At 44.2% G+C, this 26527-nt stretch overlaps 1 protein-coding gene across 5 annotated transcripts in view; it reads right to left on the bottom strand.

Moving 5' to 3' along the window:
- Window positions 1-4841: 4841 nt before the first annotated feature.
- Window positions 4842-26527, bottom strand: part of LARS2 (leucyl-tRNA synthetase 2, mitochondrial) — a 706190-nt gene continuing 684504 nt past the window's right edge. For 4 of the 5 annotated variants that reach the window (XM_063922423.1, XM_063922424.1, XM_063922422.1 and 1 more), the window contains 2 exons: window positions 5835-5962; window positions 4842-5615 (listed from right to left, as the gene is read on the bottom strand). In XM_063922423.1, coding sequence (XP_063778493.1) covers window positions 5436-5615; window positions 5835-5962 — 308 coding nt within the window. In that variant the 3' untranslated portion in view covers window positions 4842-5435. Of the gene's footprint in view, window positions 5616-5834; window positions 5963-26527 lie in introns of those variants that run through there. The other variant, XR_010177698.1, reaches the window with a different exon arrangement.

The raw sequence follows: 26527 nt of genomic DNA, 5'->3' as shown, positions 1-26527 counted from the left end.
CAGGTTATCTTTCCAACCAGCCAAAAAGTTGGCTGGTTGGAGAGAAATCGTTCTGCTGTATGGCTAGCATAACTTAGACAAATTGGTTTAATTAAGGCTTTAACCAATTAACATGAAAAAACATTTTTGTCTGTTTTTCAGTGTTTTGGAGCAAATGTTGTTGATTTGTCATTTGCTCTCATCCATTACCAGATTTTCATTCCAACCAGCCAGATCTGGCGGATTGTCTTCCAGATAATTGTATTGTGCATGCCCAAGTTAACACCACTGCACTTATCATTTGCTGTGTGAACCATGTGTATTAAACGTTAGTAGATAAAACATAAAACAGAGTAGTTCTGATATCTTATGTACTGTATGGTACTAATTTTTTTCTTATTTGTTTTGGCTTTTAGATGAAATAATAGACTTTGGTATCTGTGTCTCTGGAAGATATATGTGCATAGCAAACGTTGTGTTGTAGTAACAATATAACTTTACAAAATGTGTTCTCCAAATTTAAGACAATTCTCAAAATATTGGACCTGATTCAAAGATGGAGGCAGAGCTGATATTTTTGCAGTTGAGTAATTATCGGCTGACTGCGCATGCGTCTATGTCGCACTGTGCAGTGTGCAACAAGCTTATGATGGGGGTCCCAGAAAGGATTTACTAGCAAAGTGAGTGACAGCCAGGCACCATTTGGGGGCGGTTATGGGGAGTGCTGGCCAAAATGCAGTTGTGTCGTGACCGTTTTGGGGCTGTCTCAGTCTGCGATCCCATATAGTGACTCTGGCGTCTCACTTCTACTGATCTATGGCTGATGCTGTTTCTTTGTTTAGGCTAATATTTTCTGAAAATAGAAAATGTTCAGTGTGGCTTCTGATGCCAAGGTAACTACATCTTGCGATGCAGTCCCTGGCACTCATGGAAATCGAGGGCAATACGCCACCCAACGCTGGCCGCCCCTGCCCTGCGAACGCCTCTGCCTGTTAATCAGGTAGAGGCGTTTGCATATGTGCGACGCGATCGCAGGACTCATTCTGCACATGCGCAGGACTCAAACATCAGGAAATGCAGTCAGGATAGCACTAGCGATCCTTACTGAATTAACCCCTATATTAAAATATTTTTAAAATAAATGTATAAATGTATAGCCCCAATAATCAACAATGTTGTATCTGCTCTGTATTTAGGGCATGTTTAATTAGTATATAGACAATATTATTACAAGGAATATTTTCCCTTATTATAATACACATTGTCGTAACTCACGAATGGATTAGTGGATGCTAACCCATACCTTAGGAATGGCAGAGACCCAGAATAGAGGTGCAGAGTCTAACATGCTGCCTGGTGGTGTTCACCAGGTATCCTCGCAAGGAGGTTTGGGCCTCAATGCAACCAACAAGCAGGTCACGGCCCTCTGTCTAGGTTCCTATGTACAGGGGTTGATGATATTTAGACAACTGGGTTGGAGCTGGACAGATCAGGAACTGGAACAGGGAGCGGACACTAGGATGTCAGGAAAGGAGTACAGAGAAGGCAGGATCAGGGACGGAGCAAGGGGGATGCAGGAAGGAACACACAGGGCATAGCACTGAGGCTGTAACACTGGAGTACGGTATGAGAGTTTATACTCTGGCATAGGAGAGTCCCCCGGAACTTCCTGATATAGGTGGTGTTCAAATTTGGTGCCAATGTGACTTCTGGGCACCTGTCTCTTGAAATTTTAAACAGAGCGGCGCGTGCGTCCCTATGGGAGCTATGGACATCTGTACTCCTAGAGAGGGAAAGCTGGACAGGAAGAGAGATGCTGCAGTGGGGGTTCCAGTAGTAATGCGGTTACTACTTAAGAACAATATATTATTGATTGTGTATTATGGAGCTGAGTGAGACAAATGAAATATGTGGAGTGTTTATGCTCAATATATCCCCCGCATTCTTGGTCACTACTCTGAAGCAAAGTGTCCTGCTAATAAGGTGAACAGACACAGGCTGTCAACTTGACAGGACTGATGTATACACAGGGGCAGGCAAGTAATGTCAAATGACTGAATTCCTAACTTTTGGACTTGTACCAGACCCCATTAAGGCATGTATTAAAGATAGGTAAGGAGCTATAGCTCTCTGTAGAGAAGAGGGTGGAAAACATCGCTTTTTAACATAGCTGCAGTGGAATGGCAGATTAACAATGAACAGTGTAGTTTATGTTCATGGGTTATATTTCAACATTTCAATTTTGATGTTTGAAAATCTCACCGACTTAAACACAAGTATGAAGTAAATCTGTATTAGCCATGTGCTTTCAGGGCCATTTCTAGGGCTGGGCGAGCCGTACAGTTGCACGGGTCACCTGCGGCCATGGCCACTGTCTGTTTTAGCCAGTATTCCATGTGCTCAGACCATCCGCATGGAATACTGTTGAAAATGTCTCACCATTTTAGGAGGGACATTTACTAGACAGACGTGAACAGCACAGCAGTGCTGGGACCACGCATCATCAAACCCCTGACAACGAGCAGGTAGTGTGGCATAATTGTAAGGGGCATTACTATGTGAGGCATAATATTGTGTCAGGCATAATCGTGTGGGGCATAATATGGTATCAGGGGCATTACTGTGTGGGGCATAATTTGGTGCAAGGGACATTGCTGTGTGGGGCATAATTTGGTGCAAGGGGAATTACTGTGTGGGGCATAATTTGGTGTAAGGAGCAGTGTCGGTGTAAGGTAGTCTTTTCCTGCAAGGCCACTCCAATTACAGTGAAGGCCACACCCCTGAAGTGAGGCACACCCCTTTTTATTTTTACAATATCTATGGGGGAGGGGGAGAGACAAATTGTCTAGAAATAGTCCTGTGTGCTTTTACCTGCATTCATGTACTCATCTGATACATTTGATTGGAAAAATACAAGCAGTAACAATATGCAGTAAAATGAATAAATATAGTTCAACAGAAAACATTATGACAGATCTGCTTGGAAGTATTAAGCTTTCAGTTTAAGTCACTAGTATTATAAAGCTTGAAGCTCTATACGCACAGGACCAGACTCAGAGATGTATGTAAACCCAATGGTTTGCGTTCATCTACAATGTTTTCAAATCTGCTCATGTGTAGGATCTGTACTGCACATGCGCAGATCTCTGTGTGCGATGACGGTCGCTGTGCCCCCTACACATGCTGTGACTGTTTGGGGTGGCGAGGGCCCCCTGAGTGTCGGACCTATTTTCTTGGCATGTCATACATATTAAGACGCAGCTTATTTGACCTTGGCTGCGTAAAAACACCAACCATTCTCAATAACCTAAGGGTTACTCAAATGACCGATGTTCACACAGGTGAGCCTGCAGTAAATGTTTATGCCTGTTGTACATGGTTATTTACTTTATTGTGCCCCCAAAAGTTAAGTAAAAAGTTCCATTTAGGATTCCTATTATTGAGGGGACCCTGCCCATACCCTGGCACGAGGATACTGGAGAAGACAGAGAAAGAAGCAGTGAGCAGCACGTGAGTCTGGCGGGAAGGCAGCCAGCACGCGCAGGTTAAGAAGCAGAGATTTTAAAAAGCAGCTGTCACGGACGATTAGGGAGCTGTGTGAGGTAGCAGTCTGAGCAGCTGACGTACACATAAGTGAGGATTATTAGAACCTTACTAAAAGTAATAATAACAGATGCTGTTTTTTCTTCAATTGTCAATGTGTTTTGAATAATAAATCTATTTGTACCCAGAGTTTACAACTAAAGTTTTTTTTAAATTAGACCTCTGCAAACTGCTTGGGTAGAGAAGTTTATTGCATAAATAAAAACTGCAGATGGAAGATTTTCTTTGAAAATATACATTACTAAATGTTTAAAATAATTATCAATGCCTGCCTTAATATAACTGAATCATGTTGTACATAACTGCAAATTATTATTGGCCATGGGAGTCGAAATTATATTGGGACATTTATGTCAACTGTGGAATAATTGTGCATGTCACCAAAGTCTGTCTGCCTCACCCCTTCAGAATGTAAGCTCTCACAAGCAGGGCCCTCTCCCCTCATGTGCTTTTTCCTCTCTTACCGACTATTTTCTACTCCATACTCCCTTTCAACCCTCGGTTTCTGCCACCCTGATGTTTCAGTGTCATGTCCCCTGATGCAGCAATGTTAATATACCATGTACTTGTCCTACATTGTCTTGTACTGTAAGTCATTGTTTTCTTGTTTTGCTAATTTGTTTATGTACTATGTTAGCTTCCACAGAACCCTTGTGGTGCCATATAAATGATAATAATAATAAAGCTATGTGTTACACTGTGATTTTGTATTTTTCTGTGCACCAGCTTGCAATAATGCCCTCCCTTCCTTATCTGCTTCAGCCAAGTCACCTGACTTAGGGTCTAATGCAGAGTTGTACAATGCGCATGTGCCGCGATTGCACTGTGTATGTGTAAAAGTGGCTTTGCGATTCTGCTTGCAGTGTGGATTTTTTTTTGCAGAGTGATTAACAGGAAGTGATCTTTTGGGGGTGTTAACAGGAAGTGGCAGCAAAAACTCACGCGTGTCATGGAGATTTTTGGGGTGTGCATCTGACGGCAGCTGCGATCATGTACACAGAGAAACATTGAGCTTGCACTGCTACTGCTGTGGCCAGTGTACGGAGTTGCGAATGGGTTTGCGATCGCTTCAGTGGGCGGCTCATTTCATTTTTGTCCGGCAGCTTCACTTGCTAACATTAGCAGTTCTATAGCCTAAATATCACAATTATAAAATCAATTTGCATATAACTCTGAATTAGGTCCTCAGTCACAAACACTATAGATGGCATCAAGGAGATCTTGAAAAGGTGGTAGGCCAGTAACTGCAGCATTTCAGCTATATGTCACATTTGCTTTAATCAGTGTTCCCCTATGGCCCAAAATTGTTTTATTTCATTCATAATTTTATATATAGCACAACATTTTTTTAAGTCAATAAAAAAAAAAAATGTAAGTAAATTCAGTTCCTGGCACTCCAGATGAACAGTAACAATTTGCTATGAGATTAAAGCAAAAACCAAAAAATTAAATAAAGAGGCAGCGGATGAAGGAAATGATACATATAAACAAATCATCAAAGCAATAACCAACAAATACAGAATATGTCAGTAAGTGAGCACCTCTTATATCATTTGAAAGCTTTTATAAAGGAATTAACCAAATTTTGACAGAAATCAGACACAAACGAAGCAGCGTCTGTAGATCTCCAGACCTCGGTATGCATCTGACGTTGACTGAAACGCAAATAACTGAGGGTCCGCATGTACTGTACTTTGTATAAAAATTAAATAAATAAAATAAAGAAAATATGTTGTGAAGATTCATGTAATGGATGCACTGAAAAGTACTTAACGCAGTCAATTCTGCAACATTTTCCATACAATTCGTCCACATACGGATAGCTGGTATCAAGGCTTTTAATGTGAAACACATTACTGCTGCACAAGGAAGTTGATGAGAGCGGTTCTCGGAGAAAGGATCGCCCTCTTGATGGTGCGTCCCTGCAGGTATGATGTGCCCAGTTCACTCTGCAGGACCAGGGTTTGCACCTTCTCTGCATCCTGCGATACAGTAAACGGAAGGCTGATTGTCCCACAGATTTTATTATTAATCTGCAAAACAGATCACAGTAAATGTTATGGACTGTCCTTACTCCTCATGTGCAACTTTCTTTTAGTTACAAATTATAACAAATACATTAAATATAGTTCTAAATATGCTACATGTATTTGAGCTGAAACAATGCCTATAACATTATACAATGCCTAAATTCCCAATTTCTAGCGCCAAAGTATTGTGTTTAGTACAACTGAGGGGTATCGCGTTCTTACCATTACAGACATCTCCACTGTGTCAGGCTGACGAAGATATTCAGGGTCAGCTGTGGGCCAGGCTTGCAGGAGGACATCCTTGCTCCAGTCATACTGAGTGCATAGCTTATGCTCCACCTGTGCCACACCTAGAAACAATAAGCAAAGTCATAGATATCACAGAAGTCTTCTTAGCACACATAAAAGACATGATGGTAGAACCATATGCAGTACTGAGCAGGAATGGTAAGTACCAAAGGTGTAGCTAGGCGCCATGGTGCCCGGAGCAAGGGCGTGTTTTGGTGCCCCCCTTCCCTGCACTGAATTGGGGACCTAGCCAACATGTAGTGGCATGTAACATTTGAAAAGAAACAATATTTAAAAATCCTAAATTGGTGACAGGGTCGGTTCTAGACCTCGTGAAGCGCAGAGCAAAAGTTTCCTTTTGGGTGCCTCCTATGTTTAAAATATAGTCAGTGCATGACGAAGGTTTGCAACAACAATATAGGGGCATGGCAGTACGGACGGTGTAATGGTTAGCATTGTTCCATCACAGCATTGAGGTCATAGGTTCGATTCCCAACATGGCCTAACTTTGTGGAGTTTGTATATTCTCCCCGTGCATATGTGTGCTCTATATAAATTACTGGTGATAATAAATAAACAATGGCTTCATTGGGAAGGTGCGTGGCCACAGATTAGTACCAATTCACATTACACCGCACAGTACTACCCCTTATACACATTATGCCACACAGTAGAGCCCCTTATACACGTTACGCCCCACAGTAGAGCCCCTTATACAGATTACACCATGGTAGAGTCGCTACGGAAGTAGCTGTATTTATCTATTTACTTGTTTAATTTAAAAAAATTAAAAACACTATATATGCAATGATTGACTTGACCTCACAACCCCCCCATCTCTCAATGAAAATAAAGCCCCAAATGTGACCCCCCCACAGACCTGATAACCACCCAATCTCTGAATGAAAATAATGCCCCAAAACGGACACCCCCAGATCTGATAATCTCCTAATGCCTCAATTCAAAATAATTCCCCAAATGTGATCCCCAAACTCTCTGAAAATAATGCATCATCATTGCCCCTGCTCCCAGATTTTAAAATCCCCCAATGACTCAATGAAAATAATACCCCAAAATTGCCAGCCCAGACCTGATAATCCCACTATGTGTCAATTAAAATAATGTCCACAATTGCCTGAGGGGCAGAGGGGGCTGTGCTGCATCAGCCTGAGGGGCAGAGAGAGCCGCACAACAGCAGCCTGAGGGGAAGAGAGAGATGTGCTGCAGCAGCCCGAGGGGCAGAGAGAGGTGCTGCAGCAGCCTGAGGGGTAGAGAGAGGTGCTGCAGCAGCCTGAGGAGCAGAGAGAGCCGCACAACAGCAGCCTGAGGGGAAGAGAGAGATGAGCTGCAGCAGCCTGAGGGGCAGAGAGAGGTGCAGCAGCAGCCTGAGGGGCAGATAGAGGTGCTGCAGCAGCAGCCTGAAAAGCAGAGAGAGGTGCTGCAGCAGCCTGAGGGGCAGAGAGAGGTGCTGCAGCAGCCTGAGAGGCAGAGAGAGGTGCTGCAGCAGCCTGAGAGGCAGAGTGAGGTGCTGCAGCTTGTAATGCAGAGAGAGGTGCTGCAGCAGCAGCTGGGGCACAGAGTGGTGCTGCACCATCAATTTAGAGAGAAATGCTGCAGTATCCGGGTCAGAAAGGAGTTCTGCAGCAGCTGCTGCAGAGAGAAGTGCTGCAGCAGCAGCTGGGGCATGAAGATGTGCTGCAGCAGCTGGGCCAGAAAGAAGATCGGCATATACTCAGACGGATGACCGCTAGTAGCCGTATCTGTGTGACTCAGCCTCTCTGTACGCTACCAGACAAATAACATTAAAATGATTATTTCTGCTGATGCTGCTCCTGCCACCTTACAAAGGCACAACAACATTAAACCCATTACAGAGGACATAACAACAGAAAGTTCCACATATCACTGCTTGTTATTCTAATGGAAAATGGAATGCATTTCATCATACACCACAACAATGGCCCAACATAACAAACTGGGAACTGCTAGACAGGACTAGGATTTTATACTACTCTATGTTAAGTACAGTATAATGATTTTTATTATTACTGTTTATATAATGCCACAGTGATATACCTAGAGTATTTGTCATTCATATCAGTGCCCCATTGGAGATTAGAATGTAAATTTCCTAATATATAAGCACACACACTAGTGATCACTTTGTCAGAATCCAATTAACCGACCAGTGTGATTTTGCAGTGTGGGAAGAAAATCGAGCACCAGACAAAAAAACATCCAAACACAGGGGAAACAGGCAAACTCCACACAGCACCCTGGTTAAGAATTGTGCTCATGATCTCAGTGCTGCAAGGTAGTAATCCTATCCACTATGCCACTATGCAATTATATCGCCCTGCAGGACATCACTGATCAATACTGGAGGGAGGAAGGAGCTAACATAAATGGATAGGAAGGGTAGGAATATTATGCAGAGAAGGATTACAATTCATGAACATAACAAGAGATAACAAAGGCATTATTAAAAAGAGAACTGTGAAGTCAAGCCAGTCAAAACAAACAGTAAACAGAGCACGGATACAACACACAATATCATGGTTTTAGTATGCCCTAGTGTCTACAGCAGCTTCCTTTACCTCAGGGCTGCCCATATGTACCTGGATTCCCAAAGGACTTGAATAGCTTGGAAAACTTCAGAACAATAGCAAGGCAAGCTAAGGGCAGGCTCGGACTGGCCCACAGGGGAAACATCCGGTAGGCCCCATTGCCTGTGGGCCCACCTCCTCTGCCTGTGGGCCCTCCTCCTCCTCTAGGGATTAGGTTCCAAACTCTATCCTAATGTAATCTAATTATACATAACTTGCATTATACTGCACAGGACTGTGGTGTATTTTCTACAGTGCATTGCTGTTATTAATCTGGTACATTACCATAAAGGTTAGGCAAGCCTCTGTGGTGGTTGGCCACACCTCCATTATTGTCTGGCCACACCCTTAAGCATGGACTCCTACCACTGCATTTTCCCGGTGGGCCCTTCATGACCCAGTCCAACACTGGCTAAGGGTGATGGGACCAGAATAAAATAAAGACGATAATAGAACAGGCAAGAACAGACTAAATAATGCAGGATACATAAGATGAAGACTAATACAAAAAATGGAAGTCGCGACTAAGAAAGAGAACACAGTAAGGTTAGATCAAAGATAAAATGTAGGACTGCCAAAGGGACAAGTCACAAATTGCGCTTGCAACGTCCAATATAAAGAGGCCTTATATACTTCTGCAGCAGGGTGAGCGCAAAAGAGCCCCTTGCTACGTGCGCCACGCTATTTATTCTCCCTCCAGGGGTGTCGTGGGAACCCATTACCCCAGAGAACATGGAGAGATCACATAGCACTGGCTCCAATTTAGTGACAAGAAGCAGGCAATGAAGTGTGGAGGACCTGAGTCACACCCTAGCAGAACCATAGATAGTACAGTACACTATTGTAATATAATGCTAAAAAGTATTCTAATGGGATGCAGTCAGTTTACCTCCAATCAAAATCCCGACGTTCAAAATCCCGACATGGACAAAATACCGATATTTAAAATACCGACAAGGTCAAAATACCGACATGTAAAATGCCGACAGGTCAAAATACCGACATGAGTTTTTCATGATTTTTTTCATTGAAACCGACTTGTTCATACTTTACCATCCCAGTGGACCTGGAGGGGGAATATAATAGTGTGCCGAGCGCAGCGAGGCACCGTTCCCGAAGCATGGCGAGCGCAGCGAGCCATGCGAGGGGACGCGGTACACTTTATATGGTGTCCATGTTGACTTATGTCGACATACACACACAAAAACAACAAAAACATCATGTCGGTATTTTGACCTGTCGGCATTTTACATGTCGGTATTTTGACCTTGTCGGTATTTTAAATGTCAGTATTTTGTCCACGTCGGGATTTTGACCTTGTCGGGATTTTGACCATCGGTCAATTGGTGTCGGGATTTTGAACGTCGGGATTTTGATTGGAGGTATTTCATACCGATCCCATTCTAACACCTTTTTAAAGAATCACAATACTAAAGCAAAGAAAAGTGGCGATATGTTGAGAAATAATTTACCATATGGGACGGGATATAATGAAGTCAGAGTTCAGCAGCTATGCGGGATGTCGTCCGAACTCCGACATTTTTTTAAAGGGGCAATAATTTACAAGTCTAACCATGCCTTGTAAATGATTGCCCTTTTAAAAAAACTTCCAAGTCTGACCGGCATCTTGCACGGCCGCTGGATGCGGACTTCGGGCCTAATTCAGAGTTGATTGAAGCAGCAAATTTGTTAGCAGTTGGGCAAAACCATGTGCACTGCAAGGGGGGGGGGGGGGGCAGATATAACATGTGCAGAGAGAGTTAGATTTGGGTGGGGTGTGTTCAAACTGAAATCTAAATTGCAGTGTAAAACAAAGCAGCCAGTATTTACCCTGCACAGAAACAAAATACCCAATATTGCCGCTGTGCAATGCTTCTGTACATGTGTGGGGTGGAGGATGGAGGGGTGGGGGGAGGGCCTGACATGCGAGGCGGACTAGCCTTGTGCTGGGTGTCCCCCCGCATGTCTGAAGACTTATCGTAGATGTGCTGGTCTGAAGTAGGCCCATGGTTTTGCCCAACTGCTAACAAATTTTCTGCTGTGATCAACTCTGAATTAGGCCCTTCATTACATCCCGGCCATGATGTGTCATGTATCCATGATTTCTATCAGCAATACTGAATTAATATTATATTGGCTAGTACAAACATTAATGAACTTTTTAATTTAACTGATGGGGTAGTATCCAATAAACAGATTACATCTATTTCAACAAATCAGTGTTTAATGATCTACTGTATTACTTTATTAATGGTATTAGCAGCAGATCTATTATCTTAAATTACATGAGCAAAGAGGAATTGTTTTAAAGTAGCACTGTGAGAAAACCAAATACAGAACTCATCCACACATTACAGTATGTAAGGTGGAGAAACTGCGGAATTGTTCCAGAAATGTTGTTGGGGCACATCCAGACTATTAGGATTCACATTCACTATTTACTGCAACCGAAAGCTGCCAAATCCTTGAGTATATCTAAACAATACTTCAGAATATTTGCGGATAAGGCGAATGCTTATTTGGCCTGTACATTTATCAGATTATTATTATTAACTTGTATTTATACAGTGTTATATCATATTCCAAAGCACTTTACAAATGGGAACACAGTAATATAACAAAAATGGTTATTAACAGATAGACAAATCTATAGGAAAACGGACATTTGAAATGTGTAGAACAAGGCTAGGCAACTAGTCACACTCTAGTTACTGTGGAACTACACATGCCAGCATGCCCTGCCACAGATTTGAAATTAGGGCATGCTAAAACTGGCATAGTATGCTGGTATGTGCAGTTTCACAGCAGCTGGATTTCCACAGAATGCCTACTGACAGAAGACACTGAACACTGATCCAGGGGTGTATTTTCCTATTGAACAGGATGGCACTTGCCAGGGGCGCCGGCCAAGAGGGGGGCCGCCTGGCAGTGCCACCCGCGCCAGGGGGTGGAATGACATAGTAGTTCTCACTGAGTACATCCCTTAGCAGTGCTCATACACTGCCGGACTCTCAGAAGCGTATTGCACTCTGACAGTCTCTGTGACTACAGTCACAATGATGGTGACTATAGCCGGGGAGCAGGGCACTTCCAGGTATGGGGAGGGGCGAGGCACCTTCTCTTCCTCATCCGCTCCCCTTCAGAGGATATAATGAGCAGCGGCAATACTGCCCGATCCCCTCCGCCGCCGCCACCACCACCACCACCGTGGGTTAAAGTGAGCTGCAGGTTGCTGTAGTGCCCGACGCCACCACCATAGGTTAAAGTGAGCTGCGGGTTTCTGTAGTGTCCGATCCTCCCCTCACCTTGCACCCGCTCCTGCCAGAGTTACAATGCAGTGCATACAACGGCAACCCGGCAGTCATGTCCTCCCTCTCCTGCCTGGAGGTTACAGTGACGATCTTCGGCACTCCTGTAGACCTGTACTCCCAGGGGACATGCCAGCTGAAAATCTCTAGATCTACAACCACACACAGCGGCAGTGAGCGGCCAGCGAGCTACTGGACTGCACCTAAGCAGCCCCTCTGCCCGAGCCTGTGCTTGTCAGTGAGCGGCCTGGTCTCTGGGCAACGGATGGACAGTGTCCCATGAGATCAGGATCATGCAGCAGCCACACAACTACAACTGGGTGAGCAGAACAGCAGCAAGTGGTAGGGACTCTTCATGCCAGCCCTTAGAAAGGTGAGAGGAGAGAAGTGCCTGGGTCCTGATGCTGTGGAACCACAAGTCCCATCATGCCCTGACAGACATTACATGATAGAGCATGCTTGGACTTGTGGTTCCACCATAGCTGGAGAGCAGACATTGCCTACCTCCGAGTTCTCATGATTTTTGTACAGGGCCGTAGCTAGGTGTATGCCGAGTGTTCTCGGCCCACAGTACATTGGCACTGAGGACAGAGAACCGCATGTAATGTGTAAAAGGGAGCTCTGCCTGCTGTAACGTGTAAAAGGGAGCTCTGTCTGCCGTAATGTGTAAAAGGGAGTAATGCCTGCCATAACGTGTAAAAAGGAGCTCTGCCTGCCGTAATATGTAATAGGGGCTCTACCTGGAGTAATGTGTAAAACGGGGCTCTACCTGGCGTAATGTGTGTAAGTGGCATCATTTGATTAATGGAGGACACTGTGCAGCGTAATATGAATTGGTATTATTTTGTTGCCACGCCCCTAACACATAAAGCCACACCCCTATAGTTTACACCTACAGTGCGCACTGGCCGAATTTTAAATATGGTGGTGGTGGGGGGGCGGGCACTGCTCCTCAGTGTCCCTGCCCACACCCTCCTGCAATTCCACCTCAGTGTCCCTGCCTGTACCCTCCCCGTGATTCCCCCTCAGTGTCCCTGCCCACACCCTCCCTGTAATTGCCCCTCAGTGTCCCTGACATCAGCTTTCCTGTAAGCCCTCTACCTCACTGTCCCTACCCGCACCCTCCCTGTAATTCTCCCTCAGTGTCCCTGACCTGAGCCTATCTGTAACTCCCCCCGCTGTGTCCCTAGGTGGGGGAGGTGAGGGGCACCAGTTCCTTACTTTGCCAGCGGCTCTCAGACCCCTAGATACACCCCTGCACTGATCCTATCATGTCAGCCAATCATTTTCTAAATGTCCATTAATAAAAATCATTGTCATCTCCTTTTTTTAGACAACTTTGCACTGCGCCATACATTAATTGCATGAAAACCAGCCACGGAAGCTCCGTAATTCCTTTCATAGTTGCGATAAATAAATGACAAGCAAAGCTTGTAGACCTGTTTATAGTTTGGCTGTAAGTTAAACTACAGTATGCGCAGTTACAATTTGACCACATGCTATTATCGGGTTGGGTGTGTGTGACCGGCGGCACACCGTCGACGGAAACCCAGCTGTAAGATGGCTGGTGTGGGAGGCGAGTGCAAAGCCCCAGATTCCTTTCCCACTCTATGGGTGTCGTGGATACCCACGAGTGGGAATAATCCCTGTTAGTTGGCATGTCGATTGTTGGGATTGTGAGGGGTGCGGGATGTAGTCATCGGTATTGTGACTGACCAGTCACATAACTACATCCCCTATTATCATATAAGCAGAATAAGTATCATATGAATTGGTTTAACAATTTTCTAAGCAGGGGCAGTTTTAGAGAGGAGGGGACCCATGTGCAGACTCTCTATGTGCAGACCTCTCTGTGGGCATCCTCCTCTCTGTGGCGCCTTAGACTCTGCACATGCGCAGATCTTCTGGAAACATGACGCCCACCACTCTCTACTGCACCTGCATGAATCATCGGGAAAATGGCCGCTGCACCATTTTCTGAGTGATTTCTCCGGTATTAGCAGCGCCGACGGCTTTGAAGAAATTTGTGTCAAGGAGAAAAGTTTGTGCAGCCCGAAAAAACAGTCCTGTAACCAGGAATGGGAGCATGGTCGGACTGGCCCACAGGGGTACCAGGGAAACCACCGGTGGGCCCCACTGCCTGAGTGCCCACTCCTTCCTCTAGGGATCAGGTTCCAGACTGTGCACTTGTATTATACATGGTAGATATGTTGCATTACACTGCACTAGACTATTGTGTATTTCAAGCCTCTGTGGAGGCTGGCCACACCCCCTTTTTAGACTGGCCTTACCCCTAAGTATGGGCCCCTATCACTGCATTCCCCCGGTGGGCCCTCCATGCCCCAGTCCGACACTGAATGGGAGCAGGAAATGAGTGTGGATGAGAGGCACAGATATTGTGCACAACGGATGTATTTTCAAACTGGTGCATGTTGGTGCAACTTTTTATGGCTGTTTAACGGTTTATGGCTGCGTATGTAACTAGAGACATAATGGATTCTGTAAAATACTGTCTAGAACTGCAGATAGAAGAATGGTTTACACGGTAAATGAGTCTAGCTACTGTTCTGTACATTGCAGTGCTGAATATCTGTGTAGGGGTATACGAAGAGGGAATTTGCAATGAATCAGAGTTAGGCTTGGAACACATCAGAGCGATGTGTTCCCAGCTGATCTGTCGTGCGGCTGGACCTTGCATCCTGCCGTACATACACACTTGCATGATGCAGGGCACGATGGTGTGATGTACAATGCCATGCTGCATTCGGCATGGCATCGTACACAGTGTCTTCCGGCGGGCCGTGCAGCATATTTTCCTAGCTGAAATGGACTGGGATGATAGTTTCCAACAATTGTGTGATTCAAATAAGGTGTTTTAAACTCTATTATTGTACGTGTGATTCCTATTCTCTTTGATAAAATATCTACATTGATTGACAATATGTATCCTTGAGCTCATACACCCATTTGAAGCTTGGCACCATTCTGATTAACAGAAGAAAAAAGGGGGGTGTTGTAGGTGCACTGTCTCTAGCATTACTGATATCATACAGCTTAGCATATAATAAATAGTGGAGTTTAGTTATGAATTGATCAATGCATGAAGCTGCAGCCCCGCGGCAAGGGACTCCACTCTGCTGCAGTACCTAACACTATAGGGGTTCAAACCTAGGGCACGGGACCCCCAAAAAAACCACAGCCAAGCAACCCCAGGGCATCGCAGGGAATAATTATGTGTAGTGAGAAGGATTAAGGGATAGGTGAGAAAAAAAGGGGTGTTATGGGGGTGAATTAATATAAGTGAAAAAAATGTGTAACATGTATAATAAACATTCTTAGACTTGCACCCACCCGCACCTGACCCTCATTTATTTTAACTAGGGTACCTAGCATGACTGCACTTGTGAATATGGCACAATTCTAGGTAAGTCCAATTATTCAGAACAATAGGTCAGAAATGGGGTGGCTCCTGGAGTACGGGGCCTCCTGGACTGCCGTGGCTGGGCAACAACAGGGCATCGCAGCATTACATTTAATTTGGCACTTTCACCAAATTAGGGATTAGGGACAGGTAGACAGCGCTTGTGGGTGTTAACGGAGTGGTTGGCCAAACGCATGCGTGTCACAGACGTTCAGATGGCATTTTCTGGGTGTGCATAATTCAGCAGTTGCTACAGGAGCCCTCTGCGTCATGGGAGAACAGCTCAGCCTGCGATTCTTCAGTGCCACTCAGAATCTGTGGCGTGACCCCATATGTGATGACGGTACTAATGTTTTTGCAGTTGTACATCGTCGGACGGAAATGAAGAGACAGCAGTGGGCATCCCTATGCTCAAGTTAGCATCTGCCCATATTAGCATGTAGCCGCGAATGCCAACGGCAAAGGATAGCAACAGCAATCACAAGAACAACTACATCTGAATTAGGCCCTATGTGCAGTAAAATTTAAATGACATGGATGCACGTACAATCATGCCCGACATTCTTGTTTTTCAATTCATGTTTAGTGTTTATACTTAACATGGACATTGTTATTATCCCCCTGATGAAGTTTTAAGTAATGAAAAAAAATTATACCTGAGCTCTTTGTTTTTACTTTGATGTACATGCATTACTGTACCTTGATCTTATTTAAGTGCTGCATTAGGATGCTGCCTAGTATAATTTGCTTTCTTCAGAGAACCCTGAGGTGTGCTGTGAAAGTGAGGACAACAAAGACTCCATTTCTTCATATAAGCCTATTTATTATTTGGCACTTTACATTGTTACCTTTCACATACTTTGCCATCAAGCATTATTACCCCATTGCAGCTCATTTCCTGAGGTACAGTCATTGGAAGAAATACTTGTAACTGAGAAGTGAAGGAGCACGAGCCTCACACAAAATCATATTATGTGTTTAAATTTCACCGGACCCATGGAAACAAGTTTTGCTTTATATCCAAATTATCTTTCACATTTTTTATATATTTTACTTTTATGTAATAAAAGTGATAACTGTATTTATATTTCATGCACTACACTAGCAGGTGCTTATGTCCTTCCCCTCTCTTCATAGATCTCATGGTGCCTGCTGGAATTATAGGCAATGTAGGGACTGCATTCACTTCAAAATTAAGGCTGTGTACACAGGGCCGGCGCTACCACTAGGCAGCTTTAGGCTAGTGATGGGTAGTTCATGAATGATTAGTTCAAAATGAACTAATCTTCAAAGTGAACTAGTTCGTTCAGTTCACAGCTTTGGCAAAGATTAGTTCATCAGGAAGGAGGAGTCAGACACAGACAGAATAGAGCCAGCATTAGGCTTCTCACTGTCTCATTCACTGGATTTTCACTTCCTGAATCTGATGCTGTGAAATGAAAGTTAAAAGTACAACACAGCCCAGCAATACAGATCTAATAAAAAATAGCATCTGCACTGCCTAGCCAAAGTCTATGGGGTAAATTTACTAAGGTGGGAGATTTTTAGAACTGGTGATGTTGCCCATAGCAACCAATCCGATTATATCTATTATCTGCTAGAAGCAGCTAGATAAATGGTAAGTAGAATCTGATTGGTTGCCATGGGCAACATCACCAGTTGTAAAAATCTCCCACCTTAGTAAATTTACCCCTATGTGTGTCTGTGAGTGAGCATGTGTGGTCATGCTGCTCACCTTTCTGTGATACAATCACTGTCCTATTAGTCCAGATGTCCAAACACTTGCTGCTACTTCTGGTACTACTGGCTCCTGTGCATACTGCTGTGCTAAATCTTCTGCTGGGTGTTGTGTAGGTGCTGCTGCAGCACTATTTTTATTCAGCTGTCACTCAGCAATACTCATGAGTCAGTACATCTCTGCTGCCACAGGGGTCACTGCTGTGCTCAGACATGGAGTGGACTCACTCTGTGGAGCTGAGTGAACTGCATTGTCCTGACGACTCGTGAGTCATTCTCCTTGCAAGTAGTTCAGTAGTTCAGCAAGTAGTTCAGTAGTTCAGTGATTCATTACAGTTCACTGATCAGTTCACTGACTCAATGACTCATACAGCCATACGAGTCAGTGCAGTACCTCTAAGCTACCATGTGTGGCACTGCTGTGCTCAGGCATATGCATTGTATGGAGCTGATACTGAACTGCATATAGCCATGATTAATTCACCTAGCATATTAGGTGGTCACAAGGTACACTGTCACTACCAATCAGCCAAAGACAAATTCTGAGTGCTGCATGCTATCCTGTAGGGCAGGCATGTCCAAACTGCGGCCCTCCAGCTGTTGTGAAACTACATATCCCAGCATGCCCTGACACAGTTTTGCTGTCAGAGAATGCTAAAGCTGTGTCAGGGCATGCTGGGATGTGTAGTTTCTCAACAGCTGGAGGGCCGCAGTTTGGACATGCCTGCTGTAGGGTCTGATTACTCTACACAAGACATAGGGGGATATGTATGTCTGTCTGATGAACCTTCAGTCTTGAAATAATTAAAAATATGATGGTACATATACTTAGGTAGTTCTATAGAAGTGATGTTGCCCATAGCAACCAATCAGTGTGTGTGTGTGTGTGAGAGAGTGAATACTGAATACTCATGAGTCAGTTTACCTCAGCTGCCACAGGGGTCACTGCTGTGCTCATGGAGTCAGTGGACTCTGTGAAGCTGATTGAACTGCATTGTCCTCACGAGTCACTCTCCTTGCAAGTAGTTCAGTAGTTCAGTCAGTGATTCATTACAGTTCACTGACTCAATGACTCATACAGCCATACGAGTCAGTACAGTACTTCTCAGCTACCATGTGTGGCACTGCTGTGCACAGGCATATGCATTGTATGGAGCTGATGCTGAACTGCATATAGCCATGATTCATTCCCCCAGTATTTTAGGTGACAAGCTACACTCCCAATCAGCTAAAGACACAGTGCTGAGTGCTGCATGCTATCCTGTAGGGCAGGCATGTCCAAACTGCGGCCCTCCAGCTGTTGAGAAACTACACATCTTAGCATGCCCTGACACAGCTTTAGCATTCTTTGACGGCAAAACGGTGTCAGGGCATGCTGGGATATGTAGTTTCACAACAGCTGGAGGGCCGCAGTTTGGACATGCCTTCTGTAGGGTATGATTACTCCACACAAGACACAGGGGGATATGTACTATGAACCTTCAAGTGACATAAAGTTGAGCAGTTGTCCCTAGCAACCAATCAGCTTCTGTCACTTTATATACTATTACTGTTGAAGATAAATGACAGAAGCTGATGGGTTACTTTGCAACATCTCCACTTTATCTCTCTAAGGTCTGTTACATTGGGGCAAAGGGACTTTTTCTTTTCTTTTAATTACTGTATTTTAAAAGCAGAAAAAACTAAAAGTGACTTATGACATTACTCTGGATTTGGGTCTTTCACATGCATATTATGAAGTAAAAAGGAGTACCAACAATGGGATTAATATTGCAGAGATACATATGTCACTATAAGGTTGCTATATAACTTATTGCTTTTCTTAAAAATAAAAAATCTGACATATTACACACATCTGATCATTTGAAAAAGATTATAACTCCTACAATGAGCTAGTATTAGAAATACCTACTCTATGTGTAATAGTCTAGACTAGTTCTAAATCTAATCACTCCTTTCAGTCTCAGAGTCAGTGAGTGAAATGATGATCTAAATGAACTAGATGAACTAATCTTCTGAACTAATCTCTTCAGTGAACTAGATCATAATGAACTAATCACCAAACTGAACTAGATTTCCCATCACTACTTTAGGCAGCTGCCTAGAGTGCCAGCCACTGGAGGGCGCCGCTGAGCCACTTAACAAAAAAAAAGAAAAAGGATGTCTGCTGTCCTTTCACACGGTGCTTGCAGCAGCTGCAGCCTGTGGAACTTCTCAAACGCCCGTGGGACTTATCTTCAACAAATGCAGCCACGGCACCCAAGTTAAGCTCCGCCCACTGTTGCATTTGGCCCCGCCCACTCTCCACATACTCGCAAATCGCTCTGCAAGGAACCTAATGGCTCGATACACCTGGCTCCCAATCCCATCAGTAACAGTGACCTGGCTCTCTGGTGTGGCTTTTCCTCCTGCTGACCTCACTGGTACATGTTAAGTAAGTTAAGTATGGGAGAAAAGGGTTTTGTGTACACACTTATATAAATATATGTGGATATATACTGTGTGTGTGTGTGTGTATATATATATATACATATATATATATATATATATATACATACATATATAAATAGATATGTGTGTATATATATATATATATATATATGTTAGATCTGGTGAAGTGCTGCAATTTTTTACGTCTAAACACAGTAATGCAGTAATGCTATCACTAAAGCACAATATATATATATATATATATATATATATATATATGTACATCCAGCAGCAGCCGACACTTACATACATAGGACAACTTGTTTCGGTGCCAGATCTATGTGCAATAGCCCTCCAGAAACAAACGGCACTCAGAGACAACAAATATGATCAAAGTGATGTTATTCCATAGTGATGTTAATGCCTAATCCTATGGATTAACGTCATTCGTTGTCTCTGAGTGCCGTTTGTTCCTGGAGGACTCTATATATATATATATATATATATACATACATACTGTGTAGATTGGCACCCTGGGTTCAGTAGTACGACTGCCGAGGTGCCCTCCTGGTATATCACGCCCTGACGAAAAGGCTGCACAGCCTTGAAACGGTGCCCTATGGAGCAATAAATCACTTTTATGTTTTCATATAAGACCGATGGAGTGCCGCCTCGTCTGTAATTCCGGGCATGGACATATATATATATATATATATATATATATAGAGAGAGAGAGAGAGAGAGAGAGAGAGAGAGAGAGAGAGAGAGAGAGAGTGTGTGTGTGTGTACTGGTCCGGCACTCAATGGTGGACAGCAAGTAGTAAAAGATGCTCCAGTGCCCTCCAACCAGGCCAGCAGCCCGTATATCTTCCGTATACATAGAAGAATTGAAATAAGGCGGCACTCAGGAGACTTGTACGTGGTGAAACCAGCAGGTGCTTTAGTCAACGTTTCGGGGATCGTGACCTGAAGACCGGGAGGGGAGGTGTGTGTCCTGAAGACGGGGTCACGATCCCCGAAACGTTGACTAAAGCACCTGCTGGTTTCACCACATACAAGTCTCCTGAGTGCCACCTTATTTCAATTCTTCTATATATATATATATATATATATATATATATATATATTACACACAAACATACATACACACACACACTAACAGACTCGGTATAAAATGGGTCACCTCAGTCACTGCCTCTCCCCATGCTTAGCTCCACCCTGTCTTTGGAACTCGTCAGTGGTTGGGATGAACAGGGGAGGGGGTTGAACATGCTGCAGCGGCTATTATATCCGCGGGAAGGGGAAGAGGGGGTGGCAGTGATGGTTGCTTTCACCGGTGGGGGCGGTACTATTAATCCTGGTGGCTGTGATGTCCACGGGTGGGCAGGGCCCATAGGCAACTGCCAACTGCCCATTATGTTCAATGTAAAAGATGGCTCTCTGCAAGGAGTGTCAATGCTATGGGTGCAAGAGGCTTAGGGTTGCCTGGACCCAGGATATAAAGGGCGAGATTCAAATGCTACCGCCCCCTACCTCCCGTCTAAAGTGACGGGAGATCGCAGGGGTGATATACAAATGTCACCCGTTTTAATGCTGATCGCTCCCAAAGCAGTTGGGTCCCCGACTAAACTATCCGGCTCAATGCGAAAAGTCCTGTTTGGGCTCCTCCGGGGATAGCGAGCTGAAATGCTGATGTCACGCCCGCCGTAAGCAACATTTGAATAGCTGCCGTAAGGGATGATCGCGGGCGGGAGGGGGAGGCAACATTTGAATCTCGCCCAAAGTTGCATACCAATTACCCAGATTTGTGTGCTAAGCAATTGGGTCTGATCCATTGCCCAGCCTGATTTGTATAACATAACATTGTCAGTGAGAGGTGTGTGTAGTGGATGTTAGTAAGGGGGCACTTTAATGTGTGTCATACACTTATGTATGTGTCATACTCATTGTAATGAGCAAGAACCCTCCCTCTCCCACAACTAAAATACACTCCTTATATATCTATCCATACCTCCTGTCTGTGTTGACATCCCTAAACTACAGTCTTCCTGTCATGCTTAGTGTTTTTTTTTACAATTGTTTGTCTTGCAGGGTACATTCTCCATTCAACAGACTGAAGGGCGAGGGGGGCTGGAGGGAGGAGGGAGTAGGCAGAGGTTTTGCCTACGGTGCCGAGAAACCTTGCACCGGCCCTGTGTGTACAACTATCCCAGACAAAGGCTTTAGCATTTCTGTGGACTATTAACTACACACCTTGGCACAAGCAACAATTGCAATTCTTTATTGTAGCTAATATTACTTGTATACAATATCACAGCAGACATTTTCTAATTACTTCTATATTTCACATGTAAGCGAAACAGAGAATCTCTCTGTGCTCTGAGAACTTACAACACAGTGCCACTCACTATGACAGATCACCATGGCAGCCCACATTCATTAAAGGCTGAACACATAGATTACTTTCATAGCACAAACACATACCAACTGTATATTGAGTGGGTTTTTTTTCCTCATCATTAGTTTGTATTGAGAAAAATATCAAGGTAAGGGGTACAGAAAAGAAAAAGATAGGGGTCAGGGAAAAGGGATCACATAGGAAACCCAATATACACAATACACTAAGGGGTCGATTCAATTCGGCAACTTAAGAATAGCGCCGGGAATTAGCTCCCGACGCTATTCAATTCAGCTGCTAGTTACCCGCAATTGTCGGGAATTCTTCTCTCATCCCCGGGGGGTGAGAGAAGAAAACCGACAAAAGTGCTGCCGCGCGGCCGGCGCGAGGCTGATTCTGTCGGGAATCAGCATAGCCGCGGGTAGTTAAGTCGGAGAATGCCCGTTCTCCCGACAAAACTACCTGTTAAGTCGGCGAGAACGGGCTTTCGCCGACTTAACTTTAGCTGAATTGAATAGCGTCGGGAGCTAATTCCCGGCGCTATTCTTAAATTGCCGAATTGAATCGACCCCTAAGGGTGGGTACACACTAGACGATGTGCTTGTCAGCCAAAGGGATGATTGATGTAATGATACATTGGCCGCTCCGTACCAACTAAACGATTTAGCGCACGATTGCACAATAAATAATTCAGTGGGTACATCCAGAAACACGGTGTCGCATGCAGACAGATTAGAAGATGCGATGAATGACCTGCGGGAGCACACAGTAGTCTGTACACACTACACGATGTGCTCGATATATTGTTCCAATCCACAGGATTGGACGATACTGTATATTGTCTAGTACAGTGGTTCCCAAACTTTTTTGAATCACGGCGCCCTAGAGCATCAGAATTTTTTTCACGGCACCCCTAGGCCAAAAGATTCTTATTGAGAAATTTAGTAAGAAATATTAAATGAAGTAAATTGTGTTTATATGTAATCCATAGGTTCAACTGCGTGGTGAGGGTCAAGATTTGCTGCTGTTTATTTACATAGTTTATGATTGTCAGCCACCAGTGGTGGTTTTGCCTATTACACTGACCATAAATCATTTGAATTGGCCCTGGACCACCAATCCAAGGCACCCCTGCAAGTGTCCCACGGTCCCCAAGGGTGCGACGTCACACAGTTTGAGAACCACCGGTCTAATATGTACCAAGGCTAAGAAAGAAAGCAAAACATATGGTATTTTTACATGATTCATAGAAAGCAGAAACAGTATTTCAAGGAGAATTGCTTCCATTTTAATCAAATGAAAGTGGGTCAGACACAGAAGGTTTATGCAGCTGCAAAGCATCTTCACTATCCACAGCACTGTCATGCCAGGCAGATGATGAATATGCTACATAGGCTGTTCCCATATCGAAATGAAACTGAATCTTGAGAAACACCTTAAGTAAGTGAGGGAGAACAGGGAGCTTCCAGCATTGAGCTATTGTAGAATGTGCAGCAGTAAATATGTGACCTTGCACATACATCTGATGGGACTGCATTTCAGAAGGGTAGAGGTGAATGAGGCCAGTTTCTGGGGTTTGAGTTAAAGAAAGCCTCAGCAAAATCTCATCCTTAAAAGTACACAGCAGGGGAGAGGCCCAAGAAAATATATATATAAAAAAAAGACATGATCAACATCCCCAAACTTAGATTGTGTTGGCCACATAGTATGACCAACACAGGAGTGAGATAGAACAAGCATTTCAGAATGATTCATACACATGGACATACAGCAGAACACTGCATATACTGTATCAATTCCCATTGGGCATCAGATATAGGAATGACCCAAATGTAGTTCCCAACAAGCCTGAGAGGGCGATGTAATATAGGACCACAATGAAATAAAAAAACTCTACAAATTTGATATAGTCCCCTTTCCATTATATGAAGTGAGGTGACAGAAAAAAAAACCTGAGGGGGCATGCAAACTATCCCGAGAACAGGCATTACTCTTTAATCAGTGACTAACTTGATAATATTTAGATTAATCCTGAGAGGGAAGAACGATCTTGCAAACAGGAGAACGAAAGTAGGGTACCACCATATAGTAAATCCCCTAGGAACCTAATGACAAGAGATTTCCAAGCAGCTAATTACAAAGAATCTATTTCAAAAGTGCTAAAATGGAGATATTAGCAGTAGGGATAGGAACAGTGTTACACTGAAAAAAGTTACCTATCTGCAGTAAGACTCTCATGGAGGAAAGGGTCAAGGAGTTGGAAGGACGTGAGCACTTATGTGTCTCTAGGTGGTCCGCCAGCAGAAACACAGTGCAAGCTGCGTCTCCAAAGCAAGTCAGCTGAGCAAGATGACCCAGCTTCTAGATACCGGATGTCTGCAAGCAACAAACCAACCAACCCATTATTTTGGCTAGATTCATCCTAGAATTTATAAATTTCACGGATTTATTCTTTCATACATATTTATTTAAAATACCCTACCACTTATCCGAATATTTCCTAGGGAAGATACACAAAACTGTGCAAAATATATACATAAGCTTCGAAAGCAATGACAACTTAAATGCTACTAAATAGTCCAGCATCAAAATATTGTATTAAAACAAAAATTTATGCTGGATACACAGTTGACAATATGCAGCCGATATATCGTCTACACCGGCAGATCAGATGTTGTATCGTTCACATCGTCCACTGTGTATGCAGTATATTGATAACAATGCGCACTCCCTCAGGTCGCTAACGATATCCAATATCTTTAGTTCAAGCCTTGAAAGCTAAAGAAATTGGGACCCTATTTAGCAGCAGATGCTGCTGCAATGCGATCGCATATTCCAATGTCCCACCGTAGTGCGCATGCATCTCACTGATGCGATCGCCTCTGCCTAATTGACAGGCACAGGCGTTCATGGGGGTGGCGACGCGGTGTTGACTCGGCATTGGGCAGGTGCGACGTCAGAAATGGTGGCGGTTTCTGGGTGGCCACGTGACATGACATGCGGTTGCTGCGACCTGAAAAATGACTGCCCTGTGCCTGCCGTCGGAATGGAGGCAGGGGGGCTTCCTCAAATCAGCGATGTGATCGCAATTGCAATTGAAGCTGAATGAGAGCCATTGGACAAGACTGCATGCACCTGGATGTGGGTGGATGCCGTCACTGAGGATATCGGTAAAAATATCATTCAGTGTATATGCCCGATATTGTTTGCCGTGACGATGTCGCATCTTATGCGCATCATCAAGTGTGTACCCAGCCTTAGTTAAAGACAATAACTGATCAATAAATGGTGGGAGATTCATGTCAATAACAGTGAAAACAGTTGGGGGAATTGAAACCTAAAGAAAGAAGAGAAGTGGTTTGCCAATTGTATTGTTATCATGACAGGTTAACGAGTCAGTTGGATTAGTAACAAAAAGGGGAACATCACACGCAAAAGACAAAGTTTCTGAATCGTGTTACCAATCTTAACACCTGGGAAGTTTAGCAGCTACTAGTTCGATAGCCAAAACAAAAACAAGAAGGGAAAGAGGGAATCCTTGACGTGTACTATTGGTAATGGGGAACAAGTCAGACAGAAACCCGTTACTGAATACATAAACACAGGTAGCACTATAAAGCACCAAAAGAAAGGAAAAGAGAGCAGTGGTCAAATGCTTTCTCTGCATCAAGAGTAAGCAACACAAAACCTTTTCCATGATTTAGGATTAGATTGATCAAGTTAAAAACCCTGCAGGTATAATCTGGAGCTTGTCTATTGGACACAAACCCTACCTGGTCAGAGTGAATTAAGGAGGGAAGAAGGGGACTGAATTGCTTGGCAATTAACTTAGCGTAGACATTACAAGTTGCGGAGTCCTTCCCATGCTTAGGAAGGGTCACAATTTGTACCTCCAACATTTCAGAGGCGAATACACAGTGATCTCACTTTGTATGGGTGGGAACCAAACGGTCTTGGAATGAGATTTTAAAATAACCTGTCAGTGGTAGCATGGCCTAGCAAGCAAAGTGAGCAGACGTGCCTTGTATGAGCTCCTGCCCTGCATCAGTACAAAAATACCTTCTGGTTATCTCCCTGGGATGCTGATGTCTGTCAGACAGCTCTACATACCCCAAGTCGCTGACCCACATTGCGGGGTACGGTCTGCGGAGCCGGAGGGCACCTTCAGTGTCACTGCAGGTTGTGGCCCCTTTCATGCCAGGGACTCAGTTTTGTCTGGTGGCTGCGGCAGACATCCGGATGACTGGTGGGCCTCATACTGCCATCCAGCATCCCGATGACCTGTTTGCCTGACCCCTGCTGCCTTGCTGTTGTATTGGAGCCTGGACACCCAGCTTCAGCAGCTGGTCAGGGAACTGTTGATCCGTCTTCCCAGCTTACTGCGGTCATCTTTGTTACAGCCTACTACTGACTCCCGTAGCAATATCCCACATAGCCAGGTGGTCTGCTGAGGCACCTAGGTCACTCTATGGATCGTGACCAGTGCGCCCCATAAGCATTCATTATCGTGACAAGTGCGCCCCATAAGCATTCATAAACAATAAGCATTCATTTTTTATAGATTAGCCCCCGCTAGTGATCAGCTATGATAAGTCCACCTCGTAAAGCCTAACTAATGTGCCTTCCCTTTTTGCCTGGCTTCGTTTCATGTACCTATTGATTAGCCTTGATCACGAAGTGCTGTCACAAAGTCATAAAAGCAGTGGAGCTATCTACATTGGGTCCTT

Source organism: Pseudophryne corroboree, chromosome 5 (genome assembly GCF_028390025.1).
Source record: "Pseudophryne corroboree isolate aPseCor3 chromosome 5, aPseCor3.hap2, whole genome shotgun sequence".
Lineage (NCBI taxonomy): Eukaryota > Metazoa > Chordata > Amphibia > Anura > Myobatrachidae > Pseudophryne > Pseudophryne corroboree.
The sequence above is the reverse complement of the archived record's forward strand: the minus strand, read 5'-3'. Positions and strand labels throughout refer to the sequence as shown.